The sequence below is a fragment of the Macadamia integrifolia genome, chromosome 2 (assembly GCF_013358625.1).
Source record: "Macadamia integrifolia cultivar HAES 741 chromosome 2, SCU_Mint_v3, whole genome shotgun sequence".
NCBI classification, from domain to species: domain Eukaryota; kingdom Viridiplantae; phylum Streptophyta; class Magnoliopsida; order Proteales; family Proteaceae; genus Macadamia; species Macadamia integrifolia.
Window position 1 is genome coordinate 20,757,297 of NC_056558.1, and position 19,096 is coordinate 20,776,392.

General features: G+C 37.3%; 2 protein-coding genes across 4 annotated transcripts in view; both read right to left on the reverse strand.

Moving 5' to 3' along the window:
* Nucleotides 1-2,097: 2,097 nt before the first annotated feature.
* LOC122057982 (B2 protein-like) lies at nt 2,098-4,312 on the reverse strand. 3 transcript variants are annotated; one of them, XM_042620367.1, is made up of 6 exons: nt 4,194-4,312; nt 3,615-4,019; nt 3,026-3,126; nt 2,776-2,859; nt 2,566-2,676; nt 2,098-2,363 (listed from the first exon to the last, which is right to left on the reverse strand). In XM_042620367.1, exons 2-6 carry the CDS (start codon nt 4,006-4,008, stop codon nt 2,322-2,324), a joined length of 732 nt encoding a protein of 243 aa, XP_042476301.1. In that variant the 5' UTR covers nt 4,009-4,019; nt 4,194-4,312; the 3' UTR covers nt 2,098-2,321. The 3 variants fall into 3 exon arrangements, with proteins under 3 accessions (XP_042476301.1, XP_042476298.1, XP_042476292.1); XM_042620364.1 differs by having other exon boundaries at nt 3,615-4,022; nt 4,194-4,311; XM_042620358.1 differs by lacking the exon at nt 4,194-4,312 and having other exon boundaries at nt 3,615-4,175.
* Nucleotides 4,313-10,087: 5,775 nt separating this feature from the next.
* The window catches only part of LOC122068967 (cullin-associated NEDD8-dissociated protein 1-like), a 36,552-nt gene continuing 27,543 nt past the window's right edge, over nt 10,088-19,096 (reverse strand). The window contains exons 26-29 of the mRNA XM_042632879.1: nt 18,144-18,312; nt 16,377-16,454; nt 16,144-16,282; nt 10,088-10,575 (exon numbers count right to left, since the gene is read on the reverse strand). Of these exons, the coding sequence (XP_042488813.1) occupies nt 10,479-10,575; nt 16,144-16,282; nt 16,377-16,454; nt 18,144-18,312 (483 nt within the window). The 3' untranslated portion in view covers nt 10,088-10,478. The remainder of the gene's footprint in view (nt 10,576-16,143; nt 16,283-16,376; nt 16,455-18,143; nt 18,313-19,096) is intronic.

The following is a 19,096-nucleotide window of genomic DNA, read 5'->3' on the forward strand; positions in this document are numbered from 1 at the left end:
ACCAACATTTAAAATGGGTTCTCTGTTCCATGATGTTCTCCTCAAAATATAATCCTGAATTTTCCTCCCTGTACCCTGTACCTCTTCTCATTCCATGAACTTGTAAAATGCCAATATATTACAGCATGCCACATGATATTCTCATGTGAATTCAATTCTAGAAGTAGCCTTGGTATATTTCTGCCTCATTGCTTTTAATCTTTAGCCTAGCTTCTACAACTCAAATTTAGGGCTAGAGACCTTAAGAAACCAGGATCTGTAGCTTTTAACAGGTCATACTACATCTTTTTCTATGTTCTCTGTTGCACCATCCTTCCCTCTGATGTTACTTAAAATAATTTTCTTGAGATCTTTTCGAGCAAACTCAAGTTCATTAGCTGATTCCAAGCCGAAGCAGAAGAAGAATTGTTGCATAATTAGGAGTCAGTAGTCTACACGAATAACTTTATCAATGCTTTTTATTAAATACTGTTCCCCAAGATGTCCCTTTGTTTTTTTAGCATTTTGGAACCTCTTTTCATTCTCCTTATTGCCCATGTAGCTAATACTATTTAGATTATTACCATTTCCTTGAGATTTGAAATTTGGGCATTGAGAGTTAAATTTTCTGTTAAATGTATAAAAAAAAATTCTGTTAATCATTAGTGTCTGACAGATTGGTTATGGTTTGCCGAGCATGGTCACTAATTCATGGAACAAAAAGTATGTGCCACATGCTTTAGGACACCACATTTGATGAATAAATTGTATGAGATGGTTGTTTCTGGTATCTGTACAATGTAATGTTCTTTTTTACCATTGTATTGTGCCTCAGAGCATGGTCTGAGGAATTTTGTAGAAGGAACAATAAATTAGTATGTTTTGGTAGAGAATTCCTATGATAAAGCCTAGATCAATCACACAAAATTGGCCATGTTTTGTCAAGAATCCCCATACTCACAGAATAAATTAGAACAAATGAAGAACAGGTTCAAGTCATGTGATGTGGGGCTGTGCTCTGTAATCATTGCTCAGTGAATTTTCCAATGTAACAGTTCTAGCATGTGTGGCATCCTGATTTGGTTATTTTCGTGACAGAAGGAACCTTATGGAGGCCACAAGGCTAAATAGCACAGACCAGAATCGGCGGGAACATTGATAGAGGAAATAGTTGTTCCCACCAAATTATGTTGGCTTTGTTGCTGTGTCTTTTGGCAGGAGAGAAAATTAAGCAGTACCCCAAGATATTGTTGGAGTTTATGTAATAGGGGTAGTTTAGGAATTGTTCTTATATTATGTTGTCCTAAACTGCATTTTATTTTTTCCCTTTCACCTCCTCCCTAGGGAAGTCTGATGTAATTTCCCTAAAGTTCTAGTTGAACTTAATATAAGAGGAAAGAGCAAGAAAGGCTCCCCACGTTTTGCTCTCATTTTCCCTTCTCCCTTCTTCTTCCTTCCTCTCTTCTCTTTTCTTCCCTCATCTCTAACCGTAGTTCTCCTTATTTCTAACTGATATATTATTCTAGAACTTAATTTTTTGGTTATGAATACCAGCTTCAATTTGGTCACCAGTTCAAACAGCTTGCTGTGTTGCCTTTCCTGAGTGTTGCTCCATGAAATTTCTATTGCATAAGTATATGGACATGGAGTTGGTAAACAAGGAAGTTGGCATTTAACTCAGGTTGTGAAATGGGGCCTTAGGACTTTGTTCCTTACATGACTGAGATGATGGAAGTAATTCGGGTTGACTAATGACTTATTGGTTAGAGAGGTTGCAAAGAGATCCTAAAACATGACTTCATGGGACTTGTTCCTTAAACCATGTAGGTACTCTTTTGCTAGGAGATCAATGCAGTACTCATTTTATAGCCAAACTAATTTTATGCAAATGATTGTGGGAATTCAGGGAGCTAGATGCTAGCTTGTGGAGAAGGGCATATGCTGGACATAATGTGGTGAATAATTGGAGAAGGTACTCACTTGAACCGTGGAAAGGCCCCTTTCACCTTCAGGAGGATTTTAAGAGTTTAGAAGAGATCTTGTAATTTACCTTTTTTTTTTATTGCACATGAGGTAGCCAGATGCTACTGAGGACTAATAAATCAAGTCTCAATGAAATACTAGTAAAAAATGGAGAAAGAGATTGCTCTTTTGATCGAAATATTACACAAATATAACTTAATAATATTTTACGCATATGGTGAAATCATATGCCATTTATATTTTTTCTTCTTCTGTGCCTCTGTTGTATCTCCCAGTTCTCTTCTGATTATTAAAAACAAGGCTACTTGTAAAAGCTTCATTTCTACTCTTGCAAGCTTTTTTGAGCACGTCTTTTAGCTTTACATGTCTTCCTCCTTGAACAAGTCCAACAGCGCTAGCGCCTGAGATATTCAAGTTCAAACATCAGAATGCTGTAATTTCATTATGCTGATTTAAATTTGAATTTAGCCCTCCATTCTGAACCACCATTCAAACGGTTCAGTTAAAACACTCCGTAAGTATATCATGGTCACATCCTAATTTGCTAGTGCTTGAATGGCTCTATTTATAAATCTGAATGCAGGATGGATGGAAGCATTGTACCTCAGGCACAGAAAGCTGTAGCCGGAATTTCGGGCCATCGTAATGGTGCAGTATAGGTCTGAAAGCATCTTCTTCTAGTGGTTTGCACTTCCTCTTGATTCGAATTCTCACCTGAGGGTAGTTGTTGGTCATGACACAGCTTTCAGATTCAGTTGCTTCTTAATAGGTAATACTTTAAAAAGTCTTCTGCCTAGTTGTTTACAGTTTTACCTGTGCTGGAAATCTTGATTCTCCCCTGCATTTCTTGTCTTCCCATGCGGTTGGATCTATATTTGAACCTCCAAAACTCACTGCCTAGGAAATTTAACAACATAATGTTAGAAGTCAAGACAAGCAGATCTTTTATATAAATAAAATATGTGTAGTGACTCTATTAGTTTCTTGTTTTCTCTTGATCCCTACAAAATATGAACGAGCAGTTAAAAGACAAATGGTCGTCTACACCCAAAAGTGAGCTAACCTGATACACTCCATGCATTTGGTGGCTGGTATAGTTATAAAGAAAGAGGGGCAAGCCCGGGGTTATTGCCCTAACAGAATCCTTATATTTGTGGGGAAGTCCTGCAAAACAGAGAGGTGAAATTCAGCAACTCTGGTCCATCCGGAATGAAAAATAAAAAATAAAAAAATATCCCTATGGTGTGATTGGTGTGAACTCTGGCATCTCATCTCTATTCCACTGTTTATATTGTTTAATTTTGTACCGAGACCCAAGTCCTGAATTTGCTGCAGAAGTAATCTTTTACTCAAATCTTCAATTTTATTGCATTTTTGTGATTACTTGGATTTAAAGAAGCCTGGACTCCAGATTCTGGCTTTGTTTTAGAAGTTGTTCAATGGAATTTGATATTTGAGTACTCACAACTAACTGTTCTATGAAACCATGGAAACTATGATTTGGAATCAAATCATGGTTCTGGCAACCTATGAGTTTCCAAAGCCAAACTCCATGCATGTCTCTTGTATTTACTTAATATAAGAGACTGTTTTAATCATGCTGAAGGTTAATTATAGCAGAGACAGAAAACAGAATGAGAAGGAAGAATTACCGAAGAGTTGGCGGCGGAGATCATCCTGCATAGTCTCATTGTTGCAAACAAAAATGTAACCGCCCAAGACTTCATTCCTGGGCAGTGTTTCTGAGGGCGGAAGTGTCTTATGCCATCTATCAGGTTGAACCACCTGATTGCATCGTCCGTAGAACATAAGGGGCTTAGGCAGAGGAGGATAGTATGTCTCTGAGATGTTCGAAAATATATCTGCAGAGCAACTACTCTGTATTTGATCATTGTTACTTCTGAACTGGTTTTCAAGAAGAAGTCTGGATGTAGCTGTAATCCTCCATGTTTGATCATCTGTGGACCTCGCGGCCTGCAGTAATTCAGACCCAGGTTGCCAAACAGAGCTTCGGACGTTAGATGCTTTCGTAGTTGTGGCTGACATTGTTGTTGCTTCTGCTGCCATGGAAATCAAACAGCCAAAAAAATTGGTATTCTAACATGGAATTAGGAGATATATATGTGAAGGAGACAGTAAGTTTTCGACGAATTTCAAGCAGAGAAAAATGAAATTCAGAAGATATATAAGAAGCCAAGAAGCCCAGATTCATGGGAAATAAAAGATCTTACCAAAAGAGAGAGAGCAAGAATCTCGTTTGCTCACTCACTCTGCATGTCTTCTGTTGCAAGAAGCCTTTTTAAAGACTATTCTTTCATTTTCACTAGTTGCTTGGAGAATTTGAACGGGAAAACCGCCAAGTTTAAATATTTTTAAATAAAGGGTGTTTTTGTCAATTCCATGTGCTTCATAATTATTAAATCAAAAGTGGTGGGACCAGGCTTTTTCCGGCTTAGAGTGTGTCTATGCCAAGGTTTTAAAACTTAGGATCGGTCTTGAATGATACATTGATACCGATCTAATCTGATTTTTAAAACTATGGTCATGCCACAATTGATATGATACTTGGCCAATACTTCATTGATGTAACGGTCCATTGGAAGGCCAAAATCATCTAAAACTTTCTTTTTAATGAGGCCAAAATTGTCCGATCTGGGCAGATCTAAATGATCTGTATTTGTGTTTGCATCGGCTCAGACAGATACCAATCAGTACCGATATCGATATTTGATACCATGGTCGGTGAGTCGGTGCTGGTGTAGTTCCCTAAGGTCCTATATGTCATCTAATTTGGTTTGTGGGTATTTGGTTCGGAGGAATTCAAATTCAAATTCAAATTCAAATTTTATTCTCTATGAAACAAAGCATCACTTTGAGTGTGGCGGTAGACCACAATCCACAGCCATAGATATATATATATATATATATATGTCTGTATTTGATGGGCCCTACAAATCAACTTGGTTCCCTTGAGGTCTTAACTTACATATGGAAAGGGCAAAAAAAGGGGGTTAATGTGAGAGTCCAGTGTAAGAAAGTTTGATGGAATGTTGATGTTGATGGGCTTTGGCCTTTGGTTACTACTACTACCCACATTATTTATTAATAAGTGGGGTGGGCTTTCATATCTTTTACCAATGGGAATGGGAACCTTATCATTACTTATTAGGGTAATAATATTTGGCATAATTATGATTACAGCTGACTTTCTTGCCTTTGATAGTTTATCCTCACCAATGAATCAATCTTTACAATTGAGATTCCTGGACTTCTGAGATTTTCTAAATTACTCTCTCTCTCTCTCTCTCTCTCTCTCTCCATATAAGGGAAAAGAACCGTATTTGGCCCTGTGGCCCTGTGGCCCCGTGCCCAGGCATAGAGGGTGGCAAAATTACTACCTCACCCATGTAAAACCCCAAAAACTTGTTCAGTGTTTGTATGTCCATGTGTGCATTCTCATTAACCCCTCGTGTTGATGTAGGGTCATGCGACTAAAGATAATTCTTTTTACGATATATTTATGTGGGGCGAGAGAACCCTATTGGTCTAGCATAGGAAACATCAGACCAACGGGCCAACAGAAAGGTGCACATGACAATATTCAGAATAGGTCATGGGAGGGGCAACATGGTCTTTTTACACCTATATAGTCTGGGTGTTTCCTACATCAGACAGAGGCAGATGTAAGAAAATTACGCTGCCCTCCCACCCAGTATGTTAAAGATACTCTGGGCACCCACCCATTGGCCCACATACTGGTATTGCCTACACCATACTGGCTTGATTCTTTCTCCCCATATTTATATAAGGCTTTGTTTGGTTGTAAGGGGAATGCAAATTTTTTATGTAAAGTGGAATTTTTTTTTCAGAAAAAATAAATTTAGATGTTTAATTGCAAGGGAAATATACTTTACATGTGAAAAAAATTTCACTTAACCATTAAAATTTTCCTTTGTATTTCCCCACCAAAATAGGAAGAAAAAAAAAACCCTACTCTCACTCTCGCAACTCTTTCTCCGCTCATGACTCTTAACGATCTCTCTCTCTCTCTCTCTCTCTCTCACAACTTTTGGAATGGGCCTTTCAGTCGTTATCACTTGTGAAGTTGTGATCTATTAATGTTTTCTTTGTGATTATCTTTTATATTATTTTAAATATCTATTTATGCTACATTTCATTTGATATATATAATGAAATGGTTTATTTTGGTTAGTGATAGAACATAGTATTTGATGACATTTGGTTTGATTTTGGTACATACCTTAAATGACCTGATTCACTTAACCAATATAAATTTTGAGGAGCTGGGTGGGTTCTGGATTGAAAAGTACTCCCCCCCCCCCCTCATCTCTTTTGAGGAGTTTGATTGGATTATTAGTTTATTAAAATTTTATATCAATTTTACATCCAATCAAACAACTATGGTAAATTAATTTCACTTCACTTTTGTTGCAACCAAACGACTCAAAAAGAAAAAAAAATTACTTCACTTCCCTTCACTTCTTTTCCCTTCCCTTTTCATTTCCCTTGCAATCAAACGTAACCTAAAGGAAAATAACATTAATCCGTCCAACCTTATACGCTTAGGCACAAGCTGTGTGAAAAGACTGCCTACCTCCATGTGATTGATGCCTGTGTGTTGGCACAAATTACAACATGACCAGGTAGCCTTCACATGTTACCAGGATCTATCTCTGGTAAATTTTCTACATGTGAACCTAATTTATTGGAAATAGCCTAAACGTCTGTTAAGACTGGATCTTGGATGTCTTGTCATCTCTGCTGAGTTGAGCTTGACATTAAAAGGCAATGCCATTCTTTTTATAACATGCTATCAAATATCTCTTTGTCCTCCTTATGTTGTTTATATTTTATCCAATAACCCATCCTATTCACGCTACCCATTCAGGGGAGTCTTGAGACCTTAAATATCTTCATATATTTTTGGGTTATCTTAATTTAGCAGTTTAAGTTTTTATGTTAGATCTTCAAATTTGTGGGTTATATCAAATTTTTAACATAATTTGAGTGCCCTTTCACCAGGTATTTGTCAGGTATTTGTTGGATCAGTGAAACTAGTGACACCAATCCTAAAACGAAATGAAGAATGAAAGGAAAAAAAATTCCAAATTCTTAATTTTTTAACTAATTTTTATTTTTATTTAAAAAATCCATCAAAATCAAAATTTGTGAAATAAGGTATTGGAGACCTTTGATCCTTATGCTAGTAAGTCAATCTGGCCATGGTTCGAGGGAATGGATCGGATCTAACTGATCCGTCTGGATTGATATCGACCTTCATTAATATGGATTGATAAAGATGAAAGATAAAACAGTACAAAAATAGCTTTTAAGCTGAATCCAAGGTATTTTTGTTTGATCAAGTTGATCCAGATTGATATTGACCTTGATCGATCTTATTCTAGATATCAAGTTCTCAAACCTTGATCTGGTCTGATATCAGTCATCAATCTTTGAGGAAAGATTAGTCGGCATCTATTGGATGAATTGGACTGGTGATACCAATACCTACGTGGGGCCGACCCGATGTAGATTTTAAAAACCTTGCTTGAATGCCTCTGACTTCATCACGGTTTTGTACTCTTACAGGTTAAGTGAAACAAAGTTAAGTAATTAATTAATGAATAATTGTGCATCAGGCCGTGTAGAGGCAACAGGGTGGAGAGGCAGTGCGACGTTTTTGCATCCGTTGTGTCTTGACATAGAGCCATGCAAGTGGGGAAGGTTTTTTTTCCCTTAATTATAAAACTAGAGATTTTTTAGAAAGATCACTTTGATGATAGAGTGCAGTTTCCCACCAATAACAAGAAGGAAATCAAATTGTCTAATAGAGAGAGAGAGAGAGAGAGTGGTCTGCAAGTGAGATGTGAGAATGTGTACAAGAATTTGCACACTAATGTCATGATAGTCTTTTTACCTTAATTTATATTGAATCGTTCACTAATGAGGGAAGAGAGTGTGCAGTTCGCAACTGAAATGTGAGAGGATGTGCAAGAATCTGCACACTGACCTCATGACAATCTTTTTACCTTACTTTAAATCGAATCTTTCAATAATGAGGAGAGAGTGTGTGGTCCAAGAGTAGATGTGAGTGGACATGTGCAAGAATCTACACATTGATGTCATGACAATATTTTTACCTTAATTTTAAATCTTGTTGAAAAGCTAGGTTTTGATTTGGGTAAGTCATGCAAGTCGAATAAAAAATAAATAAACTCTTCAAAGTTATAAATAAATAAACTATTCAAAGTTATAAAGGTTGACTCAAGTTTAAAAAGTGACCAGACCAAATCCAAACCAATTTTTGTGCCCAAATCATGTGAAACTCACCAAGTTTGATTTTTTTTTTTTATCAAATATACTATTCATAGACCATAAGCTTGATCTACAACTAAAAAGGAACCCTAGAATATTTGTTCGTTGTCTACAATATTAATCATTTACAAAAATTTCAGGAAAAAAAAATATCCATACCATTAGTTCAATTTTTCTTTGTCACCAATGAAAACCGTGCTTCCGCTGAGATTAATGGGCAGGAGAACTTGCAACATCAAGGTCAAGACGATCTGCTATTGACTGAAACCAACCTGCAAAATGTCATTGAACCTCGGAAGAGCTCTTCCTTACATAGGAGATGGTCGAAGGCAGCAATCTACTAATATTCTGGGATGCCTCGTTTGATGCTAAGATAAATAATGGAAATAATTGTGGATTATTAAAAATACTTTTTACTAGCAGGTATCCATACGTATTCCTCAAATGGTACACAACATTTGATGTCAGAAATGCCGTAACGGAAGCTTTAAAGGGGTGTTTGATTCAGTAAATCTTTGGGATGACATTCTTTAAAATGATAATTCTTAATTTTTGGAGTTGTTTCGTTCCACTAGGATGACCTTCATAAGTGAGCATCCTACTTCCCATGAATGGCCATATTACAAAGAATGTGTTCAAAATCTGAGTTTACCTCAACACTTAAACTCATATTTGAACAACCTTTTTACCACCTAGTATAAAAGGAGAAGGCGGATAGACGTTATCTACGGAAGCCAATATCTCAACCCACGAGAAACATATACTAACCTTGAGGCAACCAAACGATTTTTCAGAAAGAAATATAATTCGGAAGAATGTCTATCAAAATATTGACATTCATATCCGATACATACACCATTTGATTTACCGAACCAAACACCCCCTAAAGATGCCATCGAAGGATAAATCTACTTGGCCATGGCATCTCTTGAGAGTCATTTTAAAAATCAACTCTCTGTTTTCATCATTTTCTGGGTCAGTAATTAGATATATTAGCTAAGACATTAATATTGCCGCTATAACATAGCAAAACTGATCTAAGTCGAAGGATATTGTGTGCAAGGTTTGGGGCTTTAGTGAAGACCTAAGCTTGCCAAATTCTTGGTTATGAACCGACAACACCTAATCCTTCTGCTCATAATGTAGCACCTTCTATATGTTATGGTCCCCATATGACTTCATATCAACCAAACAACCCAGTTGGAAGTTTTTTTCCTTTGATTTCTTACTCGCCGCGATTTATTTTCACTTCACTTCAATGCCAACCAAGCATCACTGATCTTAACTGCTAACCACCCCTGCCCCCACCTCCCCCATCACAGAAAAACTGTTGTGCTATTGTTCCTATGAAATTTGGACAAAGGACCTGGGGAAAATACTATTTCATCCGAATGCATTTCTTCAGGGCATCGCAATGCCTGAAATGACAAAAGGTAGGCACAGGATAGATTACTCTCGTAAAATGCCTTCAATAAACCAGACTAGAGGCTCACAATAAGTTGATGCAAATGCAAAAGTTGCTGCATGTCCTGAGTCCCAACAGTTTGGTTGACTGGGTTACATCAACCGTCCACATGTTCAAATCAGATTGCAGACCAAAGCTAATAATAATAAAATCAGTTTCAAGTAATGGTGGACAAAATTAAGAATGCCTTGCAACGATCAACACAAATTCTAAACTAATTTGAACTAAAGATAATTTCCTACAAGTGATCTCATTAACCCTAACATCCCCCAATCATTTCCCTGTGAGTAACACTGCCGTCGCTAAATCTTTCAGTAACCAAAATTTTTAAAAAATAGAATATATAATCCAAAATAGTTGTACATGTTACAGAACCACAATATATGTTTCCCTTTCTCTTTTTTCGTATGGGAAGAGGAGGTGGGGGGAGAGAGTACATTAAAACATTTACAGAGAAAGCAACGCCAAATCGTCCACTATTTTCTTTGTTCTCCCCATCCAAAACTGAAATTCAATATTCAATTTCTCCTCTTTTTTATGGGTATAGGCCTATGCGCAAAAATTAAATAAGCAGGGATCAAGTGCCATGTAAGGGCATACAAACCTCATGCCAGACTGAAGATGCTTCTGTGGCCAGCATTTACATTGATGATAACGGCATCTCTTACCTGTCACCCTTTCACACAACCACATAAGTCAGGAATTGGAAAGCCCTTCACTCATAACGAATGGAATTGTATTTCTCAGAAAGCAAGGGAGCTTTCATTATCTCGTTCATGAGGCTCTTGAATTTCAGACTGTAGTCTCCTCCACTGAAATAATAAAAAAGTTAGCAAATGGGAAAACCACTAGAAATATGGAGCATCAAGAAGATTATAAATTCATTACTGTTGGGGTGCAAAATCAAACTTTGCAACCTCAGTTCACTAGAATATAGAGGGATCATTGACCCATGTTAAAAAGGAGTCATCATAATGAGTTCGGCAGACAGATGTTAATTTTGTTCATCACCTCTTTAAGTAAAAAAATCAAGAAACTGCAAGAATAAAAGTGGTAATAAGGGTGTAAATGATCAAAATCATACTGGCATCTTAATGTTGCAAAATGACTTTGTTACCAGTTGGGGGTTCAAGACGATCTAATATGGTTAATGGGTTCAAACCTCCAACTAAGCTCGCTTCATGAAATCTGAGGAATGAAAAATTGGTGGTTATGTGTGAGTCTTTCCAATTAGCCTTGGGACTTAATGAAGTGGGATACACAGTTAAGTTTACACTTCTGTTCTATGACTAAAGCAGCTAAGCATCATACAGTTGTGTGGGTTGGGGTAACTGCAGGGACTGAAACCTTTAAATTTCACTATCACCAAAAAAAAAAAAAAAGGCTTCACTTGTGGAGTCTCTGCCCAACCCAAGAAAAATATATCAAGCCTGCATCAAGGATCAGATTTTAATGGGTTCTTTCAGATGGATTGGTCATAGAAAGGTTTCTCAAAATCTCTGGCTTCATGGTAGCCCTAGCCCCTAGGGCTCAACTTTAGACTTAAATAAATAGATAAAAATGTAATATGATCTGTAGTGTACAGGGTTCTGCTATTTTTTTTATTTTTATTCATTCAGAGTTAGCTTCGGCAGTTGGACATCTAACCAAGAGACCACCCCACCCTAGGCAAATCAAGGGACAACAATCTACTTCCTTTTATTGGTCAACAAAATTTGGGGATATCCACCCTGTAAAGTCTTAAAGCATTCTGTGTGACGGCAGCACAATGCACACTTATTTTTTCATGCAAAAAACATGTAGAACTATTTGAAAGCTGTATGCCTTGGTAGTTGATACACATTGCACATTCACTTGCTTTTCCATTCATCCAAAAATGAGTTTTTCTAATGTAAGACATTGGGGAGACTCAACAGTAAATCACCAAGAAAGAAAACCAGCCACATTTGATCAGTAGGAGGGTGACATGGAAACAAATCAGCCACATTGAAAGTACTGAAATACCTTGGGGGTGCAAAGGTAGACTTGTTAATGCAAGAGTAGATTACAAGAAACTACCCCAGCAATTTATAACCCCAAACAATACAAATAGGAGTAAGAAATAAAGAAATAATACCATCAAATAAATCCCCAAGGATACAATACCCATATAAGAGCAAAACCAACTCAAAACCTAACCCGATAGGAGAGAGAAAGACATGTTATAGAGCTGGAGAGAGAGAAGTGCGGCCAGGGCTGTAGGAGTCCGATTGAGTTGCACTCTTGGGCATAAATAGTCCCTAGAGAGGGTACAAAAACCCCCAAAGTTGAGAGGATTCTGACGGCTAATTGTGAAGTTACAAACTTTCTTGATTTCTGACCTAGGAGAGAAAACTGAGAAGAACCTTCAAGAACAGCAGCTGAATGCTTCCAACAGTGACTCAGTAATGATCGTGAGACCCTTATGAGGCCTGAAATACCCTGATTGAAGACCTGACTGAACAGAGTACAGAAGAGAGAAAGAGAGGAGATCGATCTCTCTCCTATTCCCACTAGGATTGCTGATCGGTTCTTATTTCTGCAGACTTTTATCAGAATCTGAATTATATATCTTGAATGTTACAGCAAATAAAATAAAAAAAAGAAGAATAAAATAGATGGGGGGTTGAGAAGGGTGAAAGAGAATAAAGGAAGTGGTTATCTCAACCTGGGCTTCTCACCCACAGCTATCTCAGCTGCTCTAAGCATTTCGTTGCAAACTTTCTTTCATAAATGCAAAATTTCTTTCATTCAAATCTGTCTAATAATGGTACATATGCCTCTCTATTTATAGAGGGAAAGTTTACAATCATACTAATACTAGGAGCTAGTTGTACTAAGAGTGTCTAGTTTCCCAATAGGATTAGACACTCTTAGTACAACTAGGAATTCAAAATAGGACTAGGACTTGACTTTATGACTCCAACATGGAGTAGGACTAACTAACTAATAGTCCATATAGGACTTTACAACCAACTAATGGCCTAATGGGCCTTTATTGAATTAAATAATTAAATAACAACTAATTAAACTAATGAATAAAATCCCGTTTTCCTACCTTCTACCTATATTTTAAGCCTATTAAAGTGGCTCATTTCAAAGAAAACCCATGGGATCAAAGGTCCAACACATACATAACACAACTCAAGGCTTATTTGCAATAAAATATGCCCAAGTGACTTATCTACATCAACTCACCCTCTCTTAGAAAAAATTCATCCTCGAATTTTGTAGAGTGTGAGGGTGATCATATCATGGTGCACGTCCCTTTTCAAGCCGTAGAAAAATTCAGGTAGCTCTTTGATGATAAAGATGTAGTCTAGAATGTGAGTAGCTCGATCTTCAAGATACTTTAATGGGATGACAAACTCCACATGCTCAACTTCAACATCTTCGGATGTATCCATAGGGTCATCTACATATGCACCTTTGATCTCTTCTAACTTCAATGCAATATAAAGCTCTTTTGGTTCATCTACCTGGTGGTTCCTAATCGGTTCCATTGATGGTTCAAACACAATTTCATTCTTGAACTCCTTAGGATCTTCCTCTTGGCTGTTCACAATCATCATAGTTGTTGTAGTGTCCAGTTCCCTAGTCTCAACCTCATTGTCCATATTGGCAACCTTTTTGCTTTCTACTTCTCCCACATAAGTCTCGTTGATGGGAAAATCAATGACTGGTTCTTCCTCAATAATAGGAATGGCTGAAAAAATTTTAACACTAACCTTAACTTTTTACTCTAGTTCACTGGTCAGAGGTGTCTTCTCTCGTTGCAATAGAGGCCGATGATTCCTTCATGCTATAGTCAAGTGTGGGTGGCTTTTGGACATCTGGTGGAAGGATGTACATGTTTCGCTCATGCTCAGATAGGTACATGCCTGCCAACTCATACTGCATCTCGTCCCACGTTCTAGGTTTACATTCTTGAGCTTGAAGTTGCCTTTCACGGACTCTCCATTGCATTCGTACACAATTATTCATCTGGGAACATGCATATTGGCGTTTTTGTGTCTTTGTTAGGTTGTCGTTGTCAAAGTACATGTCCAATTCACGCATCTATTCAAGGAATTCCCCATGAAAATAAGGTGGCTGATCATTCCATTGGGCAACAGTAGATGTATTATGATGGGAATCCTGAGGGAAGAGCCTTCTTTGAAAATATACAGGGAGGTATTGTGTCACTAACTGGTGCTTCATCTCTTCCCAAGTCCTAGGCTCATGTCCTCGAATTCGGAGTCGCTTTTCATGGACTCTCCACCAATCTCTAGCATGACCAATCAACCGAAAGCAAAAAACTTGAAGCTTGTGTCTCTGTCAAGTTATAGTAGTCAAAATATTCCTCCAAAGAATCTAACCAATCAAGGATGTAGAATGTACCCCTTTGTCCAGCGAAGTAATGAATTGATGGAACCATCTTCGGTTAGGCTCTGATAGATTGTTTGGAGCTTTCTTCAACCGTAGCTCTGATACCACTTAATGCAGGAATAGATTATAAGAAACTACCCCAGCAATTTATAACCCCAAACAATACAAATAGGAGTAAGAAACAAAGAAATAATACCATCAAATAAATCCCCAAGGATACAATACCCATATAGGAGCAAAACCAACTCAAAACCTAACCCAATAGGAGAGAAAAAGACATGTTATAGAGCTGGAGAGAGAGAGGTGCGGCCAGGGCTGTAGGAGTCCGATTGAGTTGCACTCTTGGGCATAAATAGTCCCTAGAGAGGGTACAAAACCCCCAAAGTTGAGAGGATTCTGACGGCTGATTGTGAAGTTACAAGCTTTCTTGATTTTCTGACCTATGAGAGAAAACTGAGAAGAACCTTCAAGAACAACAGCTGAATGCTTCCAACAGTGACTAGGTAATGATCGTGGGACCCTTATGAGGCCTGGAATACCCTGATTGAAGACCTGACTGAACATAGTACAAAAGAGAGAAAGAGAGGAGATCGATCTCTCTCCTATTCCCTCTAGGATTGCTGATCGGTTCTGATTTCTGCAGACTTTATCAGAATCTGAATTATATATCTTGAATGTTACAGCAAATAAAATAAAAAAAGAAGAATAAAATAGATGGGGGGTTAAGAAGGGTGAAAGAGAATAAAGGAAGTGGCTATCTCAACCTGGGCTTCTCACCCACAGCTATCTCAGCTGCTCTAAGCATTTCGTTGCAAACTTTCTTTCATAAATGCAAAATTTCTTTCATTCAAATCTGTCTAATAATGGTACATATGCCTCTCTATGTATAGAGGGAAAGTTTACAATCATACTAATACTAGGAGCTAGCTTCCCAATAGGACTAGACACTCCTAGTACAACTAGGAATTCAAAATAGGACTAGGACTTGACTTTATGACTCCAACATGGAGTAAGACTAACTAACTAATAGTCCATATAGGACTTTACAACCAACTAATAGCCTAATGGGCATTTACTGAATTAAATAACAACTAATTAAACTAATGAATAAAATCTCGTTTTCCTACCTTCTACCCATATTTTAGGCCTATTAAAGTGACCCATTTCAAAGAAAACCCATGGGATCAAAGGCCCAACACATACAAAACACAACCCAAGGCTTATTTGCAATAAAATAAGCCTAAGTGACTTATTTGCAATAAAATGAGCCTAAGTGACTTATCTACATCACTTGTAAGGGGAGTGACCATGATAGAAGGGGTTGTCCTCCATCATGGCTTGGTCTAGTTAGCTAGCTGGCTTTCTTTCTTTTGTTTATTTCTTCCCCATTTAGACTATATATTTGTTTCCTAATTATAGTAGTCTACTTTTTTCTGTTTTGGTAGACAAGGACTAACTTTCCTTGTTTGCTTGTAATTTTTTGGCCTATATTAATGAATTGGGGGAGACTGCTAGGGACACTATACTGAGTCTCTAGCACTCGATGTTTTCTTCTACCTCTTCTACTTTTTATTGATTGCTGCTTTTTAGTCCTTGATATTGTCACACCCTCCTTGACTTTATGGCAAACTAGCCCAAAACAGAACAATAAAATAAGTTGTAAAGATAGAGACTGATAGGCTACACCTGGACCTCACAAATCTTGACTAGCGAACGAAATACGTTATGGATGGATTAGGACTCCAAAACGAGTTGGGTAACTCTCTAAATGAGTTTTTTAAGTTCACCATGCTGGGGAGCTGAGAAGGATCACACAAGATTGGAGAATATTTATCCAAGAGGCTTCAAAGCGTTTATTAATTGCATCAAGACATGCAGTTTCAAAGCATTGTAATTGAGCTGTAAATCAGCTTCCGGCTTAGTTTATGGTAACAGCATAAACATAGTAATGTTTGATATGTCAAAAATAATAATGATAGTTTAAGGGACCAAACCTTATGCGGTTCAAGGACGCAATTGCTCGAAGAGCACTCCGGATCATGTCTTCATTACGATCCACTTCTTGCTTCACAGCATCAAGCTTTGGCTTGTGATTAATAGTTTTTTGAAGAGGATCAACCAGTGACTCCAACACTGAAGTTCAAAAGCATATGAAGAGATTGAAAATCTGCAAACACACAATTGAAAGAAAAATACAAAAAATAACCTGTTCAAGGATTACACTGACCTGCAAGTACAGCAGATGGACACTTGTCTGCAAGTTTTGAAAGGATAAGATGGCAAGGCATTTTAACATCATAATGATCTGGCAAAAAAAAAAAAATTAACGTTACATAGTGATTTAGTTTGTCAGTCAGCTACAAGTAGCCAGAGATATTAGGTATGGCCAGGCACATAGAAAGTAAAATATTCTATCCATGTAATTTAGAAACATATCTTGCCGACAGAAATTATAGTGTATAGCATTATGGGAAAATAAAACTATCCATCCATTACAGAATAGAATTAAGAAAAATTTAAGATTCTTGTGATAAGTGACCATCCATCGATCAAAGAAAGAAGGTGTACAGCATCCAAGAGTCAACTAGCGCATCAGATACCCAAAAACTTTGGTATGAACTAGAAACAGTACTTATGTATCAAGAATTACAAAAAATGACATCCCTATTACATAATTTCAGTCCTCGCTTTGCTACCTCATGAGTGATGTAGATAAGTCACTTGGGCTTATTTTATTGCAAATAAGCATTAGGTTGTGTTATGTATATGTTGGGCCTTTGATCCCATGGGTTTTCTTTGAAATGGGTCAGTTTAATAGGCCTAAAATATGGGTAGAAGGTAAGAAAACGGGATTTTGTTCATTAGTTTAATTAGTTACTATTTAATTCAATAAAGGCCCATTAGGCCATTAGTTGGTTGTAAAGTCCTATATGGACTATTAGTTAGTTAGTCCTACTTCATGTTGAAGTCATAAAATCAAGTCCTAGTCCTATTTTGAATTCCTAGTTGTAGTAGGAGTGTCTAGTCCTATTGAGAAACTAGCTCCTAGTATTAGTATGATTGTAAACCTCCCCTTTATAAATAGAGAGGCATATGTACCATTATTGAACAGATTTTGAATGAAAGAAAGTTTGCATTTATGAAAGAAAGTTTGAAACTAAATGCTTAGAGCAGCTGAGATAGTTGTGGTGAGAAGCCCAGGCTGAGATAGCCACTTCTTTTATTCTCTTTCACCCTTCTCAACCCCCCATATATTTTATGCTTCTTTTTTTATTTTATTTGCTGTAACATTCAAGAGATACAATTCAGATTCTGATAAAAGTCTGCAAAAGTTAGAACCAATCAGCAATCCTAGTGGGAATAGGAAAGAGATCGATCTCCTCTCTTTCTCTCTTCTGTACTCTGTTTAGCCAGATCTTCAATCAGGGTATTCCAGGCCTCATAAGGGTCCTACGATCCTTACCTAGTCACTGTTGGAAGCATTCAGTTGCTGTTCTTGAAGGTTCTTCTCAGTTTTCTCTCCTAGGTCAGAAAATCAAGAAAGCTTGTAACTTCACAACCAGCCGTCAGAATCCTCTCAACTTTGGGGGTTTTTGTACCCTCCCTAGGGACTATCTACGCCCAAGAGTACAACTCAATCGAACTCCTACAGCCCTGGCCGCACCTCTCTCTCTCCAGCTCTATTACAAGTCTTTCTCTCTCCTATTGGGTTAGGTTTTGGGTTGGTTTTGCTCCTATATGGATATTGTATCATTGAGGATTTATTTGATGGTATTATTTCTTTGTTTCTTACTCCTATTTGTATTGTTTGGGGTTATAAACTGCGGAGTTAGTTACTTATAATCTACTCCTGCATTAATGAGCCAATGATAACACATGAGAATTGAAAGGAAAATAACAATCTAGCAAAGAAGCAAGATTTAAAGGATTAGTGAGCAAAGAAACAAGATTCAATTTAAGATTTGAAAGAAAAACATCATTAGTTATTACTCACCATCTAAACCAGATTTAAGGTAAGGAACAATAAAAGACGAAGGGTTCATTTGATCAAGACAACTGTCCAGTAATGTGTCGACACATTCAAAAGCTGCTTTTCTTAGCTCAAGACCATCATCCACGATGTGCTTAAAAGGACCGAGATCAACTGTCCTGATCAATTCTTGCTGCACAGGTAAGAGTAGGCTACTGAGAATATGACCAACAAAGACCATGTTGAACAAACTTAAGACATAGGACCCAACAAATTCACATTGTGCAACACCTTTTTTTTTTCCCTTTCTTTTCTAATTCTGTATACAAGTAGGCCCACAAGATTCTGTAACAAGTTTATATTTCGTGAATTACGAAAAAAAAAAAAAGTTAACTGAGGGTCGGAAAGCCACAAGACTGATATCTACCCTCTCACAACAGGCTGGTTTTATTTCCAGCTACAGGTCTCAATTAAAGAAATACAAAGGTTGCTAGGATTTATTTTCAAGTCACCATGGATTATATGGCTACATGTTCCTTGTATTTGGATGTAGAATTGTAATGGGCCCATAAACTGTGGGTTTTTGGGATATGCACAAAATTAGTAATTAATAGTCAAGTGTCTAGTGTCATCGGGGTGTTTTAAAAAGGTTTGATAATTCTTTCTAAGTTGTGTAGAAAAAGATTTTCTTTTCCTATTCTGATTTTAGTTTTGAGTCATTGTCTGAGTAGGATTTTAGGTGTCAGTATAGTCTATAAATAAAAAGTCAGTCCTGTTGTAGCACAGGTTTTTCATTGAGGTTAATATAATCTGGATATGGCCCAAGGGCATATCGGTTGTGCTTGTGCATGGTTTTGATGTGAGTTCCTCCCAGGTTAGGCTGGTGATCTCAATATTCCCTCTGGTTGTTCTCTTATTTATATCAACAATCCTCTGCTAATCAGGTTAGTAAGGGTGTCAAAATGGTCTAAATCTAA

Bases quoted from the DNA above. Each gene is read 5' to 3' on its own strand.
- LOC122057982 (XM_042620358.1), bottom strand. From the start codon at position 4,029: ATGGCAGCAGAAGCAACAACAATGTCAGCCACAACTACGAAAGCATCT. The intron at 2,860-3,025 runs GTTAGCTCACTT...TAAATTTCCTAG, and splicing joins AAATGCATGGAGTGTATCAG to GCAGTGAGTTTTGGAGGTTC. The intron at 2,677-2,775 runs GTAAAACTGTAA...AACTACCCTCAG, and splicing joins AATCAAGATTTCCAGCACAG to GTGAGAATTCGAATCAAGAG.